General features: G+C 50.2%; 1 protein-coding gene across 6 annotated transcripts in view; it reads left to right on the forward strand.

Moving 5' to 3' along the window:
- IQSEC1 (IQ motif and Sec7 domain ArfGEF 1) overlaps positions 1-24,707 on the forward strand; it is a 79,422-nt gene that overhangs the window by 42,536 nt on the left and 12,179 nt on the right. For all 6 annotated transcript variants that reach the window (XM_090278834.1, XM_090278837.1, XM_090278840.1 and 3 more), the window contains exons 4-10: positions 11,671-11,832; positions 14,367-14,489; positions 15,971-16,137; positions 18,889-19,028; positions 19,457-19,486; positions 21,035-21,160; positions 22,347-22,446. In XM_090278834.1, coding sequence (XP_090134960.1) covers positions 11,671-11,832; positions 14,367-14,489; positions 15,971-16,137; positions 18,889-19,028; positions 19,457-19,486; positions 21,035-21,160; positions 22,347-22,446 — 848 coding nt within the window. The remainder of the gene's footprint in view (positions 1-11,670; positions 11,833-14,366; positions 14,490-15,970; positions 16,138-18,888; positions 19,029-19,456; positions 19,487-21,034; positions 21,161-22,346; positions 22,447-24,707) is intronic.

The following is a 24,707-nucleotide window of genomic DNA, read 5'->3' on the forward strand; positions in this document are numbered from 1 at the left end:
GGAATCCTGGGCTGGGAAACCTGGCATGGGGCTGAGACTCCTCACTCCTGAGATCCCTTCTGAATTTTTATCTACCACATGTGGGTGTGGGACCAGCCTTTCTCCATTCCTCCTACCAGTCTGGATGGATGTAGTTTCTTTAATTCCGTAGTTGTTGGACTTCTATTTAACTGAATTTTGATGGTTCTGAGTGATGGTTGTTCTATTTTTAGTTGTAACTTTTTTTTTTAAGTATATTTTATTGATTATACTATTACAGTTGTCCCAGTTTCTTTTCCCTTTCTTCCCCTCTGCCCAGTAACCCCCTTTCCTCCAGCAATCCCACCCCCCTTAGTTCATGTCCATGGACCATGCATGTAAGTTCTTTGGCTTCACCCTTTCCTATACTATTCCTGACTTCCCCTTGTCTATTTTGTACCTACCAATTATGTTTCTAAATCCCTGCACCATTTTCCACGTTTTCTACCTTCCCCCTCCCAGCTGATACCTCTCCAAATGCTCCCCATACCTATGATTCTATTCCTATTCTGGTTGTTAGCTTAGTTTGTTTTTGTTTTTATTTTTTAGATTCTGTTGTTGATAGTTGTGATTTTGCTGTCATTTTAATGTTCATTGTTTTGATCTTCTTTTTCCTAAATAAGTCTCTTTAACCTTTCATATAATAATGGCTTGGTGATGATGAATTCCTTTAGCTTTACCTTGTCTGGGAAGCACTTTATTTGGCCTTCCATTCTAAATGATAGCTTTGCTGGATAGAGTAATCTTGGTTGTAGGTCCTTGCTTTTCATCGCATTGAACACTTCTTGCCAGTCCCTTCTTACCTGCAAAGTTTCTTTTGAGAAATCAGCTGATAGTCTTACAGGCACCCCTTTGTAGGTAACTCTTTTCTCTTGCTGCTTTAAGATTCTCTATCTTTAACCTTTAGCATTTAAATTATGATGTATCTTGGTGTGGTCCTCTTTGGATCTAGCTTGTTTGGGACTCTCTTTGCTTCCTGGACTTGTATGTCTGTTTCCTTTGCCAAATTAGGGGAGTTTCCTTCATTATTTTTTCACATAGGTTTTCAATTTCCTGCTCTTTCTCTTCTCCTCTGGCACTCCTGTGATTCGGATGTTGGCACGTTTAAAGTTGTCCCAGAGGTTCCTGAGCCTCTCCTTGTTTTTTTTTTCAGTTCTTGTTTCTTCCTTCTGTACAGGTTGACTGTTTATTTCTTCCTTAAGTTTCAATTTGTTCATTTGAATCCTGGTTTCCTTGCCTTCATCACTGGTTTCATGTCAGTTTTCCTTCGTTTCTTCCCTTATGCGTTTGTTGTACTTAATCTTGTCTGTCAAGTCTGTGAGCCTATTTTTCAGGCACCTCCCCCACTTTTCATATGTAACTGGCACCTGTCTAGCTGTTGTCTGCTGATGGTTCCCAGAGTGGATGGGTTTGCAGACATTCTAGGACATGGGGGCTGTCTAAACAAGCAGACTCTGCTGAGAGACTGGCAGTTTCTTCCTCCCCCCCAACGACTACTGCTTTTCAGTCAGAAGCAGTGAGGCTCTATTTTCCCTGGCACTGAAACTGTGAGCTGTGCAGTCCAGTCTGGGGCTGGGATCCCTTCCCAGCTGTCCCTCCCTACTTTTAAAATGTATGACTATTTGGCGCAGCCGCCACTGCTGCCACACTGTGTCCTCTCTGCCCAGCTCCGCCCCTCCTACCCGTCTGGATAATTATTTCTTCTTTATTTATTTGTTTGTTGGACTTGATTCAGTTCAATTTTCTGGAACTTTTGGTTGCCTTTTTTTTTTTTTTCTTTAAGTTTTGATGTAGTTGTATTGCCTTCTTAGTTGTGAGGGAGATGTAGCATGTCTACCTACGCCTCCATCTTGGCGGGAAGTTCCTAGTTGTAATTTTGATGTGGTTGTGTGAGGAGGCAAGCAGCGTTTACCTATGGCACCATCTTGACTGGAAGTCTGTATTAGTTTTTAATTGCATGTGTATTACGTGAAGTATGTTTTCCAAAGAAAATGAAAGCTTTTTGATTAGGGTAGCATCCCCTTTACTCTTGTCATTTTGGAGTCCTTCTTCCAGATCCCTTTCTCTGAGCATATGTGTATGCTCTTAGAAACTGTAGACCACTGTGGTTCAGAATACAGTTCTGAGCCAGGCTGCCTGGTTCAAGCCTGGCCCTTTTACTTCTTCTATATATCCCTGGGCAGTGCAGCCCTGTGCCACAGTGACCTTGTCTGTACAGTGGGGCTGAGGCCAATATCATCTACCTCAGAGGATGTGAGGAGGAAACAAGGGGATATGAGGAGGAAAGGAGGGGACCTGAGAAGTTCTCAGAGCAGCTGCTGGCACAGAGTCAACCCTGCCCAAGTATTAACTGCAGTTACTGTGGCCTTGCTGACATCATCTGTGCACAGTCACGGGGATCATCTCACTGTGATGAGGACACATGGTTTGGAGATCTTCCCTGTCAGTACCATGGACCACCTTGTTTCTGCTTGCTGGTGTGTGGGGTCTGTGTGTGCTTAGCTGTATTGATGTGGCCAGTTGCTTTCACTGTTTCACATGCTTATCAACACTCGGTGTTATCATCTACCTCCCATCCCGGGTCAAAGGGTAGGAAGTGTCTCTTGGTTGTTTTAATTTGCATTTCCCCGATTAGTTCTAAGATGGGGCATCTATATGTATGTTTTTGGGGCATTTGGGTTTTCTCTTCTATAAAATGTCCATTGTTTTTTGCTAATTTTTCTATTAGGTTATTTGTCATTTTGATTTAACTAGTTCTTTATGTTTTGTTGATACGAATCCTTTGTAATTACGAATATTTTATTCCTGTTGTAACAGAACCCCTGGGCTGCTCCGATTGAAACAGAACCCATGGGCTGTTTAGTTAGGGGCCCGATTGCCCGCCGCCAGAATTATAACTCTGAATATCAGAGTTTGGTAAAAAGAAAAAGAATTGTTTATTTACACATAGTCCTGCCTCTCCCTCCCAGACCTAGCCAGTCTTAGGAAAGTCAGAAATACCGTTTCCCTACTTCCTAGGCACAGTTCAGCTTTACCAGTAGCTGCCAATCACTCGGTTCTGATTGGGGCGGTCCTTTCTGTGCTGTGGTGCCCTCCAGCTCTCAATGCAGGACCGCCTGGATTCTCAGCCTCCTTGTAAACTGCCTTCTTCCTGCAAACCGCGCGGATCCCTCTCCTTCTCAAAACCTCCTGGCGAGACCTTCTTCTTCAAGCAGCCTGGAGACCCCTTCTCCAAGCCACATGGAGGGAGCCCACAAGAGCCAGAGAGTGAGGGCGTGAGGGCCAGAGAAAGCCTGAGAGCGAGAGACTCCTAGAGCCAGAGCCAGCCCAAAATATGTCCGCAGCTCCTCTCCTCCTCACTGCCTCCTCTCTCTCCCTGCGTCCTCTGACGCAGTGGGTGTTGCAAACAGTTCTGACCATTCACAGAACCCTACGTAGGCTCTGTCTGCTTCGTCCACAGTCCAAGATCCTCCCATCTTCCTGAGTCTTAGAAGTAAAGTGGATCTTTGCAACAATGTATCCAGCCACTAGCTCAAGGCATGCAAGGGCATCCTGAAAGCTGCCTCCTGCTCCCTATCTCCCAGCCGTAAACTCTGGGGTTTGTTTTTGGACTCCCCTGTTTCTGTAACACTGTCACTTGTCCTTTTCTTTTCTTTTTTTTTTTTTACTTTTTTTTTTTTTTGAGGTATCATTCACATGCCATGCAGTTCACCCTTATAAAGGGTACAATCCATTGGTTTTTAATTATACATCTTTTAACTTTATGTTTAGTGGAAGCTTTTTATGTTTGTTTTTTTACATTTTTAAACAGGTATAATTGACATGTAACATTAGTTTCAGGTGTACAACATATTTTATATTTGTATATATTAGGAAATGATCACCGTAATATGTCTGATTACCATCTGTTACCATACAGTTAGAAATTATTTTTCTTGTGAGAATTTTTAAATCTGCTCACTTCAGCTTTCAAATATGCAATACAGTATTACTGTTTTTGTCATACTGTACAACTTTTTAATTTATTTTTTAATTGTTTTTCTATTACAGTTGTCCCACTTTTTCCCTCATTGCTCCCCCCACCCACCCAGTCCACCCCCTATCCCACAGTCAATCCCCACCCTGTTGTCCATGTCCATGGGTTATTTATACTAGTTCCTTTACTAAACCCTTCCCCTACTTTACCCCCTTCTCTCCCTCCTTCCCATCCCCCTGGTAACTGTTATTGTGTTCCTTGTTTACATGCCTCTGGTTCAGTTTTGCTCATTTGTTTGTGTTGTTCATCAGTGTTTTCTTATTACTTTGTTTTTTCATGTTGTATTTTAAAAATCTGCCCCAAGTCATAAGTATAATTTTGAAAGATTTTCCTCAGTGCTTTCAGAGTTTTGTTTTATACTCAGTAGGACATTAACCTGGAATTTGTTTTGGAGAATGGTACAAGGTGAGGGGTCTAGTTTTTGTTATCGTGTATAAATTAGATAGTTGTCTCCTACCAATTTATTGAATAGTCTGTCCTTTCTTCAGGCAGGTTGTCTTGAAATTCCTTCTAATTCCTACATGAACATGGGTTTGTGCTTAGATCCTTTCATTCATTCAACAACTATTTGTTGAATACCTACTACATTTTAGGCACTGTTTTAGAGACCTGGGACATACCATTCAATAGACTAAAGATATTTGTGAAGCTCCACGCTAATTGTTAGAGGATATGTTTTTTCACTGCTCTACCAACATCAGACTTAGTTTTATGTGTTTTCTTATTAGAACAAAACCCCTTTTGTTCTTTTTAAAAATTGTCTTGGCTCTTCTTGGTAGGTATTCTTGCACATGAACTTTAGAATCAGCTTGTCATGACCCATGAAAAATCCTGATGGACTTTTCACTGGAGTCACCTTCAACTCAGAGTTTAACTTGGAGTAACTCAAACCTTTACAGCATTGAGGTCCAACCATAGATGGCTATTGAAAACTGAAATTAAAGCTAATTAAAATTAACCCAGTTCCTCAGGTGTACAGCTGCAGTGCAAGTGCCCATGGGCTACGTGTAGTTCTTGGCTGCAGTACCTGGCAGTGTGGGTCTAGAACAACTTCGTGGCTGCAGAGCACTCTGGGAGACAGTGATGGGTGAAGTACTAAGAGGGACAGACACAATGATATTGGCTGCGTGTGGGGTGTGGGGCTAAGTTGTGTGAACAGCCCTCTCCTCTGTCCCAAGAGCCCTTGGAGTCCTTGTGAAATATGCCTTCTGCCCATCAATGAGTACTAGTTACAGAATATAGTCTTGCTCCCAACACAGCCTTCATGGCTCCAAGCTTTGGTTTACCACTTCAGTGGTTTGTTGGGAGGATTGAAGCAGAAACCGCTTTTCCAAAGCTGTGCTATTTAAACAAGCAAGTACCTTTCTTATACAGATGCAGAACTTTTTTTGATTCATAAAGCCCTTCCACATATATGCCCACTGGCTGTCTCCCCTGGAGTCCAGAGGGTTGGTAGTTCTACTCTAAGTGGACAGAAAGCCAGGGCCCTCTGCAGAGGCAAAGCCAGAGCTGGGGGCTGAAGGCCTTCAGGGCTGGGCAGCACTGTCCCAGGGCCCTGGAGCTGTAGGCAGAGGACGGCTGAGGGCAGGAGATCCCACTGAACACTGAACAACACCATACTGACCAAGGCCGGGGTCCCTCCCCAGAAGGTTTCTCCTAACCATATCTGACCTTTCCACCACCTGCTTCTGCTTCCCATGGCTCTCCCTGTGGGTCTCTTGTTCTCTGTCTTTCTCCCTCCCCAGCCTCCCACCTTTATCCACACCCCTGACTGCCTCCCCTGCCTACCCGACCTTTCAGACAGCCCTTAGTTCCCACCCACTTCCAGCAGTGAGGTTTCCAGTCACAGACCCCCACTTCATGGTAATATGGATGGTCTGAATGATGTGTCCAAAGTGGGTGAGCCTATGAGCAGGAGGAAAAGAAAAACAAAGGAAACCTGAAAAAGTGATGTGGGTTGGCATGCAGGGCCCATTCCAGGCTGCTAGAGGAGGCTGGGACTGTCAAGCCTGACATTCAGGTATTCCTCTGAGATTCTGCCATTTATTGGCTTTGGGGCCACACATCTGTCTCACAACACTGGAGGGAGGGTTGGAGTATAGGAGCCAGAGGCAGGAGGGTTCTGACCCCAGTTCTGCCACATATCAGCTTCAGGATTCGACAGCTCCCTGCACTCTCTGAGCCTCGCTGGACACACCTGGAAAATAGGCACAGGGTTCCTGCTTTCAGAGGCCTAGTATGGATTAGAGATAGTGGAACCAAGAGCCTTGCCTAGAGGTGTTTGAGGATAATAGCTGGGGCTTCTTCACCCATAGCTGGTGCAAAGGGAAGGGAATTTTCAGAGCGTGGGGCTTTAGGAGGACCTAACAGGTGGTTTTGTGAATGTAGCAATCATAAATAATAAGAATGCCTAATACTTAGATGTATTGACAATGTACCAGGCATGTTCTATGAGCCTGTCATGCTTTAAACATCAGTTCTCCTGTTGGGAGGGACTATTATTAATCTCATTTTACAGATGGGGAAACTGAGACTCTGAGAGGTATTCAGATGGTAGGTGGCCAGGCTGGAATTCACACCCCTGCCACGTGGCTCCTGAACACATCCTCTTAAAATCCAGTGTAGAAACTGCTACCACATATGTAGCCCTATGCACTTCTACCTGCCCACTGGGTCACAATGTCAGGAGCTGGGGTCAGTATCCCACAACCCTGATGGGCACCCAGCAGGACCCTTACTCAGCCTGTTACCTCTTTACCCATGGAAAGCATTTCATCCCACCCCAGGGTCCCCTGCTCCTGTGCTCCAGGGTTCAGGTCTCACTGTGTCCCTTTCCCCTCTCTCCTACCCCTCTCACTTAATCTCTGGCAGGGGTCCAGGTGAGCGCAGTCCAAGCCAGTTTTGTCATAGGCAGACCAGACCAGACCTCTCCCAACTCTGAAAGACTGCCCTCTCCCCAGAGCTGCCCTGTGATGAATCAAGAGCTTTCATAAGGGAGTAAGCATATAAGCAGGGCCTCAGCAACCATGTGATGTGACAGGGTGCTGGGACTCCTGCTTTGGCTGGGAACTATTCATGGGGGCCTCTGAGGTGCCTTCCAGCCCAGGGCCTACACTGGGAGGCAGGCCTTCACTTCACCCATCCCCAGCCCCTGGGGCTCACCAGCTTTGAGGTGTCACCCTGCCTGCTGCCTGCTGTAGCTGCTGTGAGTCTGGGGGTTGGTCTGAGATTTCACCCTTCCAACATCCACAGGGGCACCTGTACTCTGCCTGAGGTGGGTGGGCAGGCTCAGAGGGTGCAGAGTTTGGCCAGCCTCTCTCTCTAAGCGGCAGAGCTGGGGTTTGGCTCTTGATCTGCTAACTCCAAGTTTGCTCCTTGCATGTAACATGCTTATTGTGATTAATGAAAATAATGACGATAGCCAACCTGTATACATATGTATTAAGTGCCAGACACGGTGCTGAACACATCATGTGCATCATCTCATTGAATCCTCAAGTAATCCTGAGAAGCTTGGCTCTAGGGAGCCAGGGCTTAGAGAGGCCCAGGTACCAGCTCGAGGCCACAGGATCAGAAGTACTGGCTCCAGGATTCTGGTTGGACCCCGAGCCTGTTTCAGGCTCTTTGTTATTGCTGGTAGTGCTAACAGTTTAAACAACCGGCTCTCTTAGAAGAACTTTGAGCTACTTAAGAAATTGGGGTCCCATTCCCCGCGACATGAGCCACTCCTCCGGCCTGTGGCCCTCATTGCCCTCAGAGCCCCAGCGATCCTTAACTCTGTCCTGGGTCTGGAGTCCTTGTGCCAAGTCACTCAGGGAGGAAGACAGTGCCAAGGCCGGCCCTAACAGGTTATACCAGCCATGCTAGTGGGCCATTCTTTCACCTTCTGTTTGTGATAAATGCAAGGAAGACCCCAGCAGCCAGATTCAGCTTGGGTTCTCAATATCAAAAAGAACTTTGTTAAAATCAGAGCTGGGTGAAATAGGCAATCTGAGGAGGTGGTGATCTTGCTGATCATGGAGGTATGTGAGCAGATAGAAGGTGGTCACTTCTCTGCAGTACGTTGAAGAGCTTCAAGATTGGGTTGCCAAATTGCAGGGCACTTCCAGGCATGCAGGGGTTCTCCTACCACACTTGGTGAGTCCATCCCACCTCTGTGGCCAGTCTGAGAGCCATCACCAGAATGGGTTAGCCTTCTGACCTTGGATCCTTAGACCCTACATGTATACAGACCCTTGTGTTGGTCTTTGTGTCAGTCAGGGTCTTCTCTTGTGCAGGCGACAGGAGCCCAATGAAACTGGCTTAAGCAAAGAGGTCCTACTGGTTCATGTACCTGAAGTTGTTGGGCATCTCCTAGCCATCTCTTCTGGAGTTTGCCCCATCTCCCACCAGTCTCCCCACCGGGGCAGGAGGACTGCCAGCAGTTCCGGGCTTAGGGTCCAACCTCAAGGCTGGGAGAGAGCCCCTCCTCACTCATTGACTCCTGCTGGTTCTCTCAGAACCATTTACTGAGAGAACCACTTGCTGTGGTGCGCTCTGACTGGCCAGGCTAGGAATGAGGTCAGCCTGTTGGGTCAAGGGGACAGAACTCGAGGTGGGGTGGGAAATCTGGAGGCCTACCGATGCCTGGCAGAGAGGTGCTAAGCAGCCAGCCAGTCACTGGTGTGGTCTGCATGTGCTCACCTGTCACAGCTGTGTCTGAATCAGGAGCTGACTTGGAGAAGCCAGCCCGGGCTTTTGGCAGACAGTGGATGTGGGGCACACTGAAGGTGGGAAGGGCCTGACTGCACTGCTGTGTGTGGCCAGGGACCAGCAAGGTCCCAGCAGGCAGGAGACTCAACACAAACAGATGTATGGTGTATTGGTTGGGTGTCGTCAGAGAGGTCACTCAAAACTGGTCACCCCCCCTATTATAGCCATTCAGAGGCACCTTTCACCAGCCATGTCCGTCCTAACGCCAGAACCTCAGCCTGGTCTGGCCCCTCCACCCCACTCAGCTCCTCACCAGTACCTCCTACCACCACGCCTTTCCTCTCAATTGCTTAGAGAGCTCCTGGTCACTGGTCAAGGCCTAGTCAGTTTCAATTCCTTTCCTGCATCATCTCTGTGGAACCTGCCAGGTAGAATCAGTCCCTTCCACATTTGGTTCAGGTTAAAAGCTGAAGCCATCAGGTTCACACACAGATCCACCAGCAAATATTGTCATTTCTACCCTTGAATTATGTCCTAAATTATCTCTGTCACCCCACCCTGCCCCGCTGCCTAGATGCCTGCAGGAGTCTAGCTGGGCTACCAGCTTGGGCCTGGCCTTGCTCTCTACAGAGCAGCTAGAAGGAGCTTCTTAAACATGGACATTAGGGCCCATCACTGCCCTGTTCAGAACACACTGGGACTTCCCATCCCACTCAGAGGAAAACCGGACTTCCCGTATGGCCTGCACATCATTGTATGGTCTACCCCCTACCCATACCCCACTGCCCTCCCTTCCCCCTCCCCCAGAGCCCCTATTCTATTCTCAGCCACCCTAGAGCAGCCTCTTGGTCCTCAGTCCTGCAGCACCCATTCCCACTCCAGGGTCTTTGCAGTCGCTTTTCCCTCCACCAGAAAGCTTCTTAATCACGGGCCCCTCACTGCTGCCTGCTCAGAGAAGGCCTCTGCTTCACCTGCAGGGGCCCCTCTCCACATTCTCTGGCCATCACTCAGTCCCTTTGCTCTCCAGACTGTGAAATGCAGCCTGCCATTTTGCTGGGCAATCAGCTAGTCCCGTTCCCTGCTGTTGTCCCGAGTGGTGTCTGGCACAGAGGAAACACGTGGTGCTTAATCTGGAAAGAATCTGTGTTCCCAGGGGCCCTTGCACAGCCGCTCCTTCCTGTAGTGTGTCCACTCTTCCACTGCACTTTGAGCTCCTCTAGGGTGGAAGAACGCATCTCCTGGTTGTCCATGATGCTGTATGACATTGTATGTAAATATGGGAGAGAGTGGGTGGGGGCAGAGAAGAGGAGAGAAGCCATCCCCTGGGAAGCAGGAGCTGGCTGGGCCTGAATGTGCACACCATATCAAGGTCATCAAAGGGCCAGGCAGGCCAGGGGTGGGTGGGTGATTCAGGGTGCCCAGCCCTCCAGTCATTGCCACATAGGAACACAGGCCCAGGGGTAACTCCTCATCTAGAAGCTGAGGGAGGGGAGTTGGGCATGGGCTGGGGTCCTGTGGGGCCAGCATGGAGTGGGTCAGTGAGAAAACGTGACCTGCCCTGGACAGAGTATCAATGGCAGAGTGGCTGTAGAGGCCTGGAGTGTGTGGAGTTCTTGGTTAAAGACCCTAGAGTCATGGGGAAGAATGAGGGATGTGGGGAGCCCTGGCAGGGGTGAGGGAACAAGGCTACTCTGTCACCACTTTAGTGTCAGGAACCATCTGACTGGCCTCTGCTTCCTGACAAGGACCTGAGGGCGAGGTCAGGGTGTATCGTCATCCCAGGATAAAAATAGCAAGGTCACCTTACAGCAGAAGGCTCACTTTTGCTTGCATGGGGAAATGCAGTACCTGCAGGACACTTGTCAGCCAGGAGCTGCAGCACAGATAAGGCTGGTTGACACTAGCCTTCATCTCCATGCCCCCGGGGAACAGCAGAACACTGACCTCTCTGCCCACTGGGCAAGGGATAGGGTCGGCCCCTGGGTGTACCCTAAGGGCTTCACAACTCCTCAGGTTCTGGGGTTATCAGAAGAGGACACCTGCCCTTCCAGGGTCATGTGTGTGGCTTCCTCACCTTACCCTGTCTCCTTGGACCACCAGTACCTCCCTGTGAGGTCAGCCAAGCTCATGTCATACCACACAACAGGCAGGAGGATGGAAGCCCAAAGGGTGGGAGGAACCTGCCTGGGTTCACTGCCAAGCCCCCGAGGGGGCCTCCTTGTCCCACAGCTCCCTGCGCAGGTGGACACACTCAGGCTGTCTCCAAAGCCCTTGTCAACTGCCCTGGGAGGGCACATGCTGCACCTCCATTTCTTCTCTTGTAAACTGACTAATCCTGAGAACCTCTCATGGTGCTTACTGTGGGCATCATCCTAGGCACTGGCTGTTAGCAAGTCCTTACAGCAAGGAAGGTCACAAGGTTGTGGGGCTCCTAAACAGCACAGGTAACAAGAGTGCTGACCCCAAGGAAGAGTGTAAGAAGCATATAGAGTGCTTAGATCGTGATGCGCAGGGTTAAAGATTGTTTATTCTCTGTGGGTGGGTGGAGGGTGGGTGGAGGGCATGCCAGCATGTGCTGGGCCAGGGGTTCTGGTCTGCGAGACGTGCGGCATGGGGAACCAGCTTCTCAGTGGGGAGCATAGCGTTGGGGGGTCAGGGGGATGGTGTTCAGGCCGATGCAGGGCAGCTGAGAGGGTCCCATGCTATATTCCTATGACTGGCCCAGTCTTATGCATTCTTGGTGTAGAATTTGGGCAGTTCTGGGTTCCCCCATGTTGCAGGCTGGGGATGGGACAGGACAGGGTGCCTGGAGCCTGGGGTCTCCCAGGGCCAGCTGGGGTGCCTTGGGTGCCCACGGAAGTGGAGAGCAAGCCCTGAAGGGCCAGGGCTTCAGGACTGAGCCTCTTTTTTGTCGCACCCCCCAGGAAGCCTGAGAAGGGCATCCAGTACCTCATTGAGCGTGGCTTCGTGCTGGACACACCAGTGGGGGTAGCCCACTTCCTGTTGCAGCGCAAGGGCCTGAGCCGACAGATGATTGGCGAGTTCCTGGGCAACAGGCAGAAGCAGTTCAACCGCGATGTGCTGGAGTGAGTTGTGGGTCTGGGGCCTGGGCCACATGGCCACGTTCCTGTGACAGACTGCTTGACCTGTCAGGCTTGCCCTGCTTGCTAGGACACACAGCAAATCCTCCCCTTACCTCTTTCTAGCTCCTAGATACTTCCACACCATTTTACACATACCTTGCCAGACATACATGTGGGCATCCCTCATTGGATACCCCCCTGTTCCCTTGGCACCTCCACTTCTCTTCAGGCAGCTGAGCCACCCAGCACTCAGTGGCTCATATACCCTTGACATACACCCTCTGAAGGAGTGGGGGGGGGGGGCAGCCCAGAGAGACTCTAGCCTCTCCAAGACCGGCAGCACCACACACAGATCTCTGCCTCTCTCTTTTGCCTCTCCTGGATGAGAGAACAGGAGAGTCCAACCCCTACCTCCCCACCCTGCACACCACACTCCCCACACCCCAGCCCAAAGAGCTGGAGGCCATAGCACTCAGCTACTAGAAACACTGCAGAAAAATGGGTTTTCAGCTCTGCTGTCAATTTTGATAAGTATGCCCAGCATGTATCCTAAATCTCTCCGTTCCTCCTTCAGACTGCCTGGAATAGAAAGGCACCTGCGTTTGGACCCTTGTGTTTACTATGTTCAAGCCCTGTGTCCTTATCTCACCTATGGGGTGGGTGTCAGGTATCAACAACCCCATTTCACAGATGAGGAGCCAAAGCCAGCAGAATGAGATGGCTCAATACATGTGTCCTACTCACCCTTTGCTGGGACCTAGGGGATCTTTCTGACCCAGGCAGCTGTGAGTTGATATGATGCTGACCTTGAACAAGTAGTCTAGAAACAGAAATCAGAGCAGGGTAAAGAGCCAACCTTCAACAACAACAGCAGTGGCTTTCATCTCTCCAGCCCCTGCATCATCAAGGAAAAGGACAAGCAAGGGGCCATGGCCACATGTGCACCTGCTGCCTCTGATGCTTCCCTAGGGGGAGGTGGGTGGGTGCTGTGGCCTTTGTTTCACAGGAGAGGAAACCCAAGGTCAGAGTGGGAGGGACTGGCCTGGGTGCACCCCATACACATTGACTTACACATGCACATAAATATTCAGTCCCTCACACATGGACACACGTTTACACATGCAGATGCACAGGCAGGAAATGCAGTGAGCCAGGTACTTTGGCCATGGCTGGTATGTGGTCAGTACCCAGCAGACTGTAGTCTGTGTCCTTTCTTAGCCAGGTGTGCTCATCGGGGCTGCTTTCTTCCTGCTCATTATTTCTGTTCTGGCCTCATTGGGAAAAGCCTGCTGCATTGTTAGTATGGTTAATGTTCCCCGCCCCCCTCCCTTTCAAACCAGTATGAGGAAATGGTTCAGGGAAAAGCAGATTCACTCTTTAGTGAATTGGGCCTAAGACCAGTTCAATTCAGCTCCCCTCTCCTACAGCCATTTCTGCACTCCCCTCTGTATCTGCCTCCACACTGGCTTCTGGTCCATAGGAAATCCGTGCATTGTTCTCCTTGGATCAGAAAATAGCAGTGGCCTCAGGAAGTAGTGAGGTTCTTTCCTCTACACCAACATCCAACTTTGGTGCTGGTCAGTAGATAGCACCATGTGGCCCCTGCCCCTCCTAACATTCCCCACAAAGGTTGTTGCCCCAGGAGGCCCTTCGTGCTCAGAAAAGGTTGGGGGGCACAACAGCTTATCCTAAGACCATTGCCCCCAGTGGAGGGTATGTTCAAGGAGTGGGCTTAGGTTACCCCGTCTATAAGGCTTCTGCAGCCCCAACAAGGTGGCTGTGGCCTTGCTACAAATATAAACCAGACACTAGTTATGCTGATTGGGTCCTTGGATCAGACTTCTCCTTCGCTCTTCAGGAGACCCAGTCAGAGGACACAGCAGGCTATAGTGCGGGAGCCTGGCTGTGATAAGAACTGGAGACCTCCCCAGGCTCTGCCCTCCATTCTTCTGATTGTCAGACAAGATGGTCTCAAAAACACTGGCCAAACCCAAGCACCTCTCCCCATACCCTTGACATGAGAGGACAGGCTCTGTGTGAGATGGCTGTATGGAGAGTTAGTGCCCCAGCCTCCATTTCCTCCTTGTGAAGACGGGAGTGTGCTCCTCATCTCCCTCACAGAACACGAGAGGATTCATACATTAAGTCTGCTATGAGCCTGGCACATGCTTGAAAACATTTGTTTCTGCACAAAGGGCCCTTATTGAGAATAGCCGTATGCTCTGGCTGCCTGTACGTCTATAGAAAATTGCACACAGATATAGGCACCAACATTTTCCTACAATTTCAGGGCTTTATGGACTCCTTGAAAGCACAAGGATCTTTGGCCATTACCTAAATTGTTTGCTGATGAGAGAAGCTGAGCAGATGCCTTCCCAGAACTGTGACCGCACTGTCCCCATGGCCCTGCAGGCAGCTCCCTGGCTCCCCTGCACCACCCCTCTGCATCCTTTGCAAGCATGTGCCCAGCCCACCTGTTGGGAAGGTGGAGAGGCTATGTGGGCAGAGGACACTGATGCGGCCTTGTCTTGTTTCAGCTGCGTGGTGGACGAGATGGACTTCTCTGCCATGGAGCTGGACGAAGCCCTCAGGAAGTTCCAGGCGCACATTCGGGTCCAGGGGGAGGCTCAGAAGGTGGAGCGGCTCATTGAGGCCTTCAGGTTGGGCTGTGGCAGGGCAGGGGGAGGGCATCGGGGAAAGGAAGGTTCCCAGCACAGTGGCTGAATCTCTTAGCTTCCTTCCTTACGCAGGATCAGGTGGCCCTGAACTCACCTGGAGGGTGAAGCAGAGGCCCCTCCTGGGTGCCGGGCGCTGTGCTGCTCCGTGCTAGAGCCAGGGTTTTTGAACAGTCTTTGTCTTCCTCCAAGTCCTCATGAGCCTCATCCATTCATGAGTCCATCTGTGTTTTTATTTGTTTGCCCTTTTTCAGGGCAGCCAGTCTCTCACAGTGACTCAGAGCATAACTGCAGCGCCAGAGGGCCTGATTCTAACACCCTACTCCACCACTAACAGCTGTGTGACCTTGTGCTTGTTAACATCTCTGTTGCTCACATCCTTGCCTTTAGAGTGGAAATAACAAAAGCACCTACCTTAGATAGGTTGGAAGGCTTAAACCACTTAGGACCTGTGGGCACAATTAGCCCAGCACCTGGCATGATAGAGAGCCTGCATTTGAGGTCATTGCAGTCTTTCATTCTGGGATTCTGTGCACATTGTGTGTCTAGGGGCCTCTGCTGGTTATGATAGACACAGTCAGCTGCTGATGGAGCACTCTGAACCCTACTCCAGTGGTGGTCCAAGGAGGAATGTGGACACAGGAAGAGGGCAGTCCTAGGGCCTTGGGCAGGGGGGTATTCAGCCACTTCCTTCCAGGAAGGCTTCTTGGGGGGGGGGGGTCACTAATGGGGAGGACAGAATTGAGCCCCATATTGTCTGAGCAACGATGGCTACCGCTTCAGAAACAATGCCCCACCTGGTTCCTCTTCTCTGTTTCTGCCCCTCTCACCGTGCCTCCATGAGGTTACCAATGGAGGGGCCTCTTGGAGGTGAGGGTAGGGGGTGTATTTGAGGCAGTGAGGACAGTAGACAGATGTCTCAGCGAGGCAGAGTATGTTAGTGAGGCTGTGGGTTTAGGTGCCTTAACAAGATGCCACAGCAGCCGAGGCTGAAACAGGATGGAAGTACATCTCCCTCTTAGTGGTGCAGAGGCCAGATTCTTCTACTCTCAATCCAGTATCCGCCATCACATCCTTGTTCCAGACATGGCAAATGAGTTGAGGACACACCCCTGCCTTATAAGGTACAGCCTTGAAAGTGCACATATCCCAGTGACTATAACTTAATCACGTGGTTGTACTAGCTCCTAGGGAGCCTAGGAAATTGGTCTTCACTCTGAAAACCATTGCCTACTGTACAGATGGGTGGTATATAACTAAAGTGAGAAGGAGTGAGTGGATAGTCAGGGTCATCTGTCTGCCATGCAAGTGTTATCCCTATTTACCAGATACAGAAGCTGACACTCCAAAAGCAGTGACCAGCCTCAGCTGTTTAGTGCCAGGCAGCTACTCATGAGTGACAGGCAGACTCACTCCCTGCCCTGACTGAGGCAGCCCTGACCCTCCTCCCTCTCCCTGGCCCCCAGCCAGCGGTACTGCATCTGCAACCCTGGGGTGGTACGGCAATTCCGGAACCCAGACACCATCTTCATCCTGGCCTTCGCTATCATCCTGCTCAACACAGACATGTATAGCCCCAACGTCAAGCCCGAACGCAAGATGAAGCTGGAGGACTTCGTCAAGAACCTCCGAGGTGAGCTGTTCTGGCCCTGGGCTCAGACACACAGCTTCCCCACAGACGCCTTCTGAGTGTGAGCCGCAGCTGTGTGTGGGGCTGAGAGGTGAATGCAACACAGCCTCATGCTGGGTGCAAGGGAGAGCAAGGGGACCTGGCTTCAGCACACCCAGTTCTTTCTCAGAGGGGCCTTTGGGGAGTGTTGGTCCCAAGAATTGGTGAACACGGTGCAAATTACCATTAAAAGTGAGTGCTTCCTTAGGGGTGCACATGGTAGGAGCACAGACTAGGCGACACATGCCTAGGTCTTAGGATTTAGGAAGCCTAACCCCTGGAGAAAGTGATGTTTTTAGCTTGTTGTTAAAGGATGCACAGGGGTTTGACAGGTCAAGGTGGATGGGAACTAGTTACAAGGGGGCAGAGGCCTGAGAAACCAACTCATCATAGTACTAGAGGGCTGGGCCAGACACAGGTCGAGCAAGGCCTGGCTAGGAGATGTGCAGGAGAGCAGAGTGGAATCTAGGTGTTGAGAGCCCCGAAGCCTCCAGCAGGTGGCATCTGGACAGATGGCCCAGCACGCCCTACCCTGTGACTGCTGCACCCCTCACAGCATCTGCGCAACCCATACCTCCTTTACACTTAACGTTCCTCTTGAAACCGCCTTGCCTTTTTATTTTTTAGTATATTTTCAAAAGGAACTTTATATCATTATCATAAATAGGAAACCAGTAGTACTTGCCACACATAGGCAGTCATTTTAAAATACATACAATGAAAAGAAAGTACCACTGTTGATGCCAGCAGGAGCTATTTCTGACTGGGCCCTGAGGCGGAGGCTGCTCTCCTTTCCTTGGCAGGTGAACCCATGTTAGACAGGTGCTGATGAGGTACGCAGTAAGAAGGGGGGGCCTCCTCTTGGTGTGAGATAGGGAAGGAATGGAAAAGGAAATAGCTGTTTTCCAGGTGACTCCATGTTAGCTGTTGGCATGTGCCTTGTGTAGCTGGAGTTCTGGAAGGAAGGAGAGCAGGGACTGTGTCCCTCTCCTTGGGAAATACCATCTGCAGCATACTGAGGTTCCCTTTGAAATGGTGTCATTGTTAAAATTTTTATTTATTTTTTCATATAAAAGTTCTTAGTTCATTAGTTCTCTCATGAAAATCTGCACAATCACTACAGAGGTCACTGAAGAACCTTTACTCCTCCTGTTGTCCAGTCTCCAGCTCACTTTTTGCAGCACCAACATTGGCCTCTGCAGTGCCACCCAACTTTCTTTAGTCTGTTCTTGCATTGCTTTTGCTGTTTTCTTGAGGTCTTTTTCTCATACAAGCCATGTCTTTCAAGTCTGTGTCTAGGTTCATTTTTCTTTGTGTAAATAATGCCAAAGCCAGTTGCCTTGCCACTACCGAGATGAATTGTGAATCCAAATACAAAGATGACACCTGATGTGGTATCAAACGTTACGGCTAGTTTTTCCCGAATTTCCGTCCTTCCCAGGATGAAGGACATCAATGACCCTTTGGTCCCACTGAAGTAGTCTGTCGGTCATGAACTTCCTGGCCCACATAGTCACCGTGTCGTTCATGATGGTGGCCCGTCTTCAAGCAGCCAGGGAGGACGTATCATGTATATACTTTCTAAACAGCAAAAAAGCTGCTCTAAATCAAGTCCAGGTGTGAGCTTGTTGAGCAGCTTAAAATTTCTACTCTTCTCCCTTACTTTTGTGATAAAGGCTGCTCTGTCATACCCCCTCCTGGGATTTGAACCATTCTAGCATGCTCCCTGGTGGTGGGCACCACCATAACAGGAAGGCTGGAGAGGGCAGAGGCCACCAGGAGATGTCAGGACCACCCCCTTCCCAAGCTTGCTAACTCCTAATGGGGCACAGAGGCTTAGTTCAGAGCACTCGGATGGCCATTCTCTGTGTGAGGTCTGCTGCTAGGTCTGAAGGGTTTTGCAAGCCCCTCCCCATAACCTCTCCAACAGGGTGTGTTCTCAAACTTCTGAACTTATGCCAGTCTGCCATCTGAGGGTGGATGTGGGTTTGTGTTTCTCTTGTGAGTAGGGCGGAGTTTCTTTTCTCACAGCAATTTTCAGGTGGTGCAGCAGAAGGTAAGCGCTTGTTGTCAGAGCAATCTGGGTTCGCATCCTGGCCCCCAACTTCTGCCCGTGGGACAACAGCTGTCAAAACTGTTGAGATGTACAGAGCTCTCACCCTGTGGGGCAGGCCATGAGCTGCTCACATTTCCTCCCAACAGCCTTGTGAAGCCACCATGCTCTTGACGGCCTGTCTCACAGATGCCTAACTGAGAAAGACTGAGTCACAAGGCTAACAAGGGGTGAAGTGAGGACTTGGGCCCGATTTTGGAGCCTGAATTTACAAATCCTATCTACACAGCCTCCCCTCAACCCAACCCCAACCCCTACCCTGGTCCCCAGCTTTCTCATCTGTGGAATGGGTATGGTATGTCCACCCCACGGGACTGTGGTCAGGATCAGCAAGGTAATATTTATAAAGCCCTCTGAGCAGCCCTGCTACGCTTGTCCAGGTGGCTGTGCTGGCCTTGTCCCTCATGGAAGGATTCTGAGGAATTTGTGATTGACTGAGGATGTTCAGTAACTGTGGGTCTGGAAGGTCTGTGGTTCCCTGGGAGTGGTGAAACTGTTGATTTGGTTTAGAAACTGGTAAATTGAAGTAAGCCTGGGACCCAAGGCTAAAGGGGCCACCCAGACCCCGTCCCAAATGACCCCTGACCACTCTTCCTGCACAGGTGTAGATGATGGTGAGGACATTCCCCGGGAGATGCTGATTGGTATCTATGAGCGGATCCGCAAGCGGGAGCTGAAGACTAATGAGGACCACGTGTCCCAGGTGCAGAAGGTGGAGAAGCTTATTGTGGGGAAGAAACCGGTATGTGGTGGCCCTGTGTCCCAGGTGCTCACATCCTTTTTCCCACCAAGGCCACCTGCTGGCCAAGGCTTCTGCCAATGGCCCTGATGCCCCTTCTAGGCAGGGCTGGTGACTTCTTTCAGCGTTTGGGTTTCTTGAAGTGGTTTCTAATATTTGGGAGTAACAACTGTTTACTCTGGGTTAAAGTTGAAGAGAACCTGAGGCTTTTAATAAATCAGCAGGCAGGATTGTACAGTTCCTTGGTGACTTGGGAATACCCTCAGAGCCTGCCAGCGAGAGGGCCTCCCTGACCTCTCCCCTTGGTGTGGCTGGTAGAGCTAAGGGAAAGTTCCTTAAGAAGGCATTGTGTTACCCAATATTTTCCTTAGGGCCCAGGAGCATCTTTTGAAATACTGATGTCTTTTTTCCTTTGCTATTTCCCCATGTAGATTGGATCCCTGCATCATGGGCTTGGCTGTGTAAGTATCCCTCTCCTTTCACATTCTGGCTGATATCCTGCCCTGAGGGTGCCTAGTGAGGCCACATCTCCCTGCTCCCAGATCCACAGTTCTGGCTGCTTGAGTTAATTTCTGGAGCAATAAGAAATTTGATTTTAATAATTAACCCAGCCCAGCCTCAAATCTCTGCAAGCCCAGAGATTATAGCCACACAGGGAGGGCTGCGCTATCGGGCTGAAAGCAGATAGTCTCCTTCCCTCTCGTCTGAGTCCAGTTGAGCTCAGAGACCAAGGTTTGTCCCCAGGCCCTGAGACACTACCTGAAACAGATGATGTTGGTGTGCACTGGAGGGCCTTCTCTTTCCCCACCCTACCCAACCTCTGCCCCCAAAACATCAGGATCCTCTCTGCTGCCACAGCCTTGAGGAAATTGCCTGACTGCCCCTGAAGTACACATGTACACTGCTAGCTTTGCAGTCCCATGACACAACCCTCCTGTGCCTGTCGTTACCCTTCACTAGTCAGTGGAATCAGTGTCACAAAACCCTATGACTGCCTTTTCTATCTCAGTTTCCCCAGAAAGAGACCAAGACCCCTGGATGCTCTTGTGACCTGCCCTCATCCACCTCTCCAGCCCCATATCCCACTACCCTCTTTCCTTTGTACTTTTACTCCAGACAACACTGTTTTCCAAGTGTGCCGGGCTGGGCCACACATTGGCCCTATTGTCTTGTCTTCCTGATGTGCTGAGCTCAGGCACCCCTCTACCAGGGCACCCCTTGCAGAGTTAGTGCTCCCTGGCTGCAACCATGCTTACCCCCTGAGGGTCTTATCTGGGTGTGTGCTGTCTCCATACTAACTTGTCTGTCTCCTGAGGGATTTGGGGTGCTCCTAGAGCCACGACTGGGCCTCCATGATGGCTTGTCATACCAGGCCTTGATAGCAGCTTGTACTGTGGCAAGGTGGGGGGCTCCTTGAACCTGTGGCAGGTGTGTTCAGAGGCAGATGTGCATAGAAAAGGGTCTGAACAGGCCCCACAGAGTAGTGACTATTGGCTCAAGAGTTTGGATAAGGTCTTTCAGGCTTCAGAAATGTTGAAATCATTTAGAGAGAGTGGGAAAACTGAGACTCTGCAGCTTCCTAGTTGTGTGACTGAGAAAAGGTGCTCAACCGCTCTGTGCCTCAGTTTCCTCTTCTACATCTAGAGTAGACTCGTAGAAAAATGTTTGCAGGAACTAATGGGTGCTTTGCGAGAACTCGGAACACGTGAATTTCTCAATGGGTGGGGGCTTACGTGTGAGCATGGTCCTCTTAAGAAGTCTGGTACCTGCCTGAAAGAATCGAAGAGAGGTCTCACCAGTAGGGGGACACTTACCATGGTCCTACAGGACAGAGTGGGAAAATTGCCACAAACCAAAACACATGGTCCACTCTGCAGTTTATAAGAAAATGTGTTTTTGAACACAAGGCCCAGGGGCTGGGTACCTCGCACTCAGCCTAGACTCCCGTGCTGCCTGGGCCCTGGAGTTGGGGCGGGCTGCTGAGGACAACGTCTGCCTTCCCTGCACAGGTCCTCTCTCTGCCTCACCGGCGGCTGGTCTGCTACTGCCGGCTCTTCGAGGTTCCAGACCCAAATAAGCCCCAGAAACTCGGACTGCACCAGCGAGAAATCTTCCTGTTTAACGACCTCCTGGTGGTATGTGGTTCCCCCACGGCATTCATGGCTGACAGCTGCTGCACAGGGAGACCTGGCTATATGCTTGCATGTGGGGAAATGCCCCCACAGGTGTGGGGTGGAGGAGGGGGGGTGGAGTTAGCCCAGCTTTTTGGATATCCAGGGGCAGAATATAACACAAACTGCTACCATTGAAAATGGGGCTTCCTTGGCTTGTGTAAAAGTCCAGAGGGGATTTTGGAGTCTCAGCCCTGGCTGTTCCAGAGGCTCAGACATGTCAGCAGGACTCCTTTAAATAGTTTCTGTCTCTCAGCTTTGTAGGCTTCTCCTCTGTGTGGGCTCCCTTCTCAGGCAGGCACTGTCCAAGACAGGAAAGTCAGCCTCAGCCTCTCCAAGCTTAATCTGTCTCCTTGGCCATCAGTGGGATTCTCTTCCTAAGAATTTCAGCAAAGTTCTTGTTTTCTGTGCCCAAGCCTGAGCTAGTCATGGGGCCAGGCAGGTGTGGTGCTATCTCAGTGGCTAAGCCTGGTCACGGTCCCCAGGAGGGTGACAGAGAGGGATATTGAGGCACTCTTGGCCCCCCAAAAGGCAGCATGATGTTAGCCAGTGGGGAAGAAGATGCCCTTGCAGAGAACAGGGGGAACATCTTCTTGGGTCTCTGTCCCCTCTGCATACCACAGACTTCCTTGCTGTAGGTCCATGTCCCTAGTCCCCACCTGCCTAAGGATCAGCTACACTTGTATGATTCCTGGGGTAGGAATCCAGATGTGTGGGTTCAAGTTCTTTATTAAGCCTCCCTGACCTTGAGTGAGTCACTTCAAACCTCTGAATCTTAGTTTCCTTTGTAAAGTTAATCTCTGAGGGTTACAGTGGTCAGATAGGGTGCTGGACATAAGACCCTTGCACCGTGTCTTCAGTGCCACACGAACACGCCTGCCACCTCTGTGGTGGGTTGAGGGGCTTTTTAGCCGGCCAGGATGGCACCAGGAACAGAAAACAGCATCCACATCAGGGTGTGAGTGGATATGCATTCCTCCCCTGTCAGTTCTCCCCGCTGCAGGGGCCTTGTGACTTTTGAATCATAGAGTAATTCTTACAGGAGAACATGGCTGCTATCAGATCCATTCTCAGTCCTGAGCGCCCAGAGCTGCTCTAGGGCAGGGCAGATGATACAGTTTAGCCTCTGTCTCTGGCTGCCCCCACCCAGGTCACCAAGATCTTCCAGAAGAAGAAGAACTCGGTGACATACAACTTCCGACAGTCCTTCTCCCTGTACGGCATGCAGGTCCTGCTCTTCGAGAACCAGTGTAAGTCTGTCCTGGGAGCCTGCCCTGGCCTGGCTGTGTGCATGCGTGTCGGAACACTTGTCTGCATGTGGCTATGACGCGTCACACGGCTCTCACTTCATAGTCAAGAAGCACTTCTTCCATTTTCTGTTCTTCCTGCCCTGTGCTGTCAAGGACAGAGGCCCAGGGTAGCTTCTCTGATGCTCTCTGATAAGCAATAGTGATCAGAAAGAATTTAATAACATTATATGTAGTGCTCATTGGGTTTCCTTTTACTGTTACTTCTTGCAGGTGATAAGACATTTTAATTTAGGGCATAGTAGATTTATTTAAATAAAGTGTTAATGGGAAAGCATGAAATAAATGGTGTAGCTAATATGCAAGTGTGGATGAACAAGCAGGTGAAGGTAATATGGGAATGCACAGGTCCAGGGCTGAGCTGGAGCGGACAGCCAGTGTTACCATCCCAGCTCTTATGGTTGGCAGCTGTGTGGCCTGGCTGCTTAGCCCCTCTGGGCTGTGTTTCCTTCATCTGTATAATAGGGTGGTGCCAGGGCCTGCATAACAGGATTACACACGTGTGAAGCACTCCTGGCACAGAGGAAGTACTCGGTCAGGATTTCTTCTGAATTCCAACTGGAAGGCCTTCTTTGGGTGTGAGTGGATCACGGGGGCCTAGGGTAGTTGGCTCCTAACCAGGATACCCCCACTGACTTTGTCTTTTCACTTTGCTGCTTCTCATGCCCCATGCCCTTTTCTTTTCCTCTCTCCATGTTGGAGATCCCTGAGCTGCAGGCTGAGCCAGTCTTCCCGAGATGGGGTGGGGTAGCAGTCCTGCTGTCCCACATATTATGGAGTGGCCCTAGGGAAGAACTGTCCTGATGGAACATTATGAAGTCTCCAACAGCAAGGGTGCCCTCGTCCTCTGAAACAGGTTGCCATGGTGCTTTCTGGTCAGCCTTTCATCTTGCAAGTTGAAAGTGTCAGGCACCTGGATTTGGGGCTCTTTACCTCTTATTTGTCCTAAATGGGACTAGTGCCTGCTGTGCCTTCTCCTTTCTCACATGTCCACAAGAGACCCAGGATGACAACCCTGCAGTTTCCCTACTTCCTGAACTGTCTGCCCTACCCAAGGCCAGAGGTCTGCCTTACCTTGGTTTCCACCAGGAGGCACCATGGAGGTTGGTGCCACCCTGCACTGTCCAAACCAGCAAGCCCCCCTCTCCCAAGGGGTGGTCGTAGCAGTGATGCTCCCAGCAGCAGCCTGACCAGACTGAATCCCCAGACAGAGGCTGTACCTGGATCATTTTTAGATTCTAGGCACTTAGCCCTTGATCCTGGACACACATCCTAATAAGGGCTGACTTTACATCCTACAGGCCATGCCTTCATGCCAAGATTCTCAAACTGCCAGCCCCTGGGTCCGTCTGGCTCAGTTACGTTATATTTAGTTTGTATACTTTTTAAAATTTGTTGAGCTGATATTTAAATACTCACATTAATATTTTTGGCTTCTCTTAAAAAGTGAGAAATGTTTGGCATCCCTAGGCCCACACTCCTGAGTGACAGGAGTCCTGGGCTGCACACTCCACCCCCAGCACTGTTAGGTGTTCTCAGTTCCACTTGCATTTAGAAGAGTCTCTTGGGCTTCTAAGCGAGTTCCCAGCCTAGACATGGATCAAAGGTGGGATTGGTGTTTGAATCAATTTCCTTCAAACACCCAGTGATTAATGCTTGATTTCCACTGAGGGAAGAGGTGCTACCAGGAGCTCAAAACTCTAGAGACCCCTTGAGCTCAGAAGTGGCCCCAGGCAGGTCTGAGTAGAAGGACACTGCACCTGCATTCAGCACAGAGTGCATTGGGTATGGGGCACCCACAGTGCACCCCAAGGTACTGGGGGTCTGGAGGTCATTTGGGAGAGAACAGAACTCAATTTAGTCTCAGAATGATCTGAGGTGACTGGGTAAGACACTCCGTCTAGCACAGGATGCTCCCTCTGTCTCCTCCTGGACTCAGCAGCTGGCCGCTCTCTCAAAGTGGCCAAGGGCCTGGAAAGGAAGGATCTGGGTTCAATGACCTTCAAGTTGGAGAAGAAGAGGGCCCTGACTTTCCCTCGAGATCAGCCAAATCTTCCTCTGACTTACATATGAAGCAACATGGGCCCAAGTTAGCAGATGAAGGTTGGCTGGTGGTCCCACCAGTCTGCACTAGAGAAGCATTTTTTCCCCTTCAGACATGTCTGCTGAGAGCCTGCACTCTGTCCACTTTTCTCATAACCATT

Source organism: Furipterus horrens, unplaced genomic scaffold (genome assembly GCF_987537825.1).
Source record: "Furipterus horrens unplaced genomic scaffold, mFurHor1.1.pri manual_scaffold_1, whole genome shotgun sequence".
Taxonomy (NCBI): Eukaryota; Metazoa; Chordata; class Mammalia; order Chiroptera; family Furipteridae; genus Furipterus; species Furipterus horrens.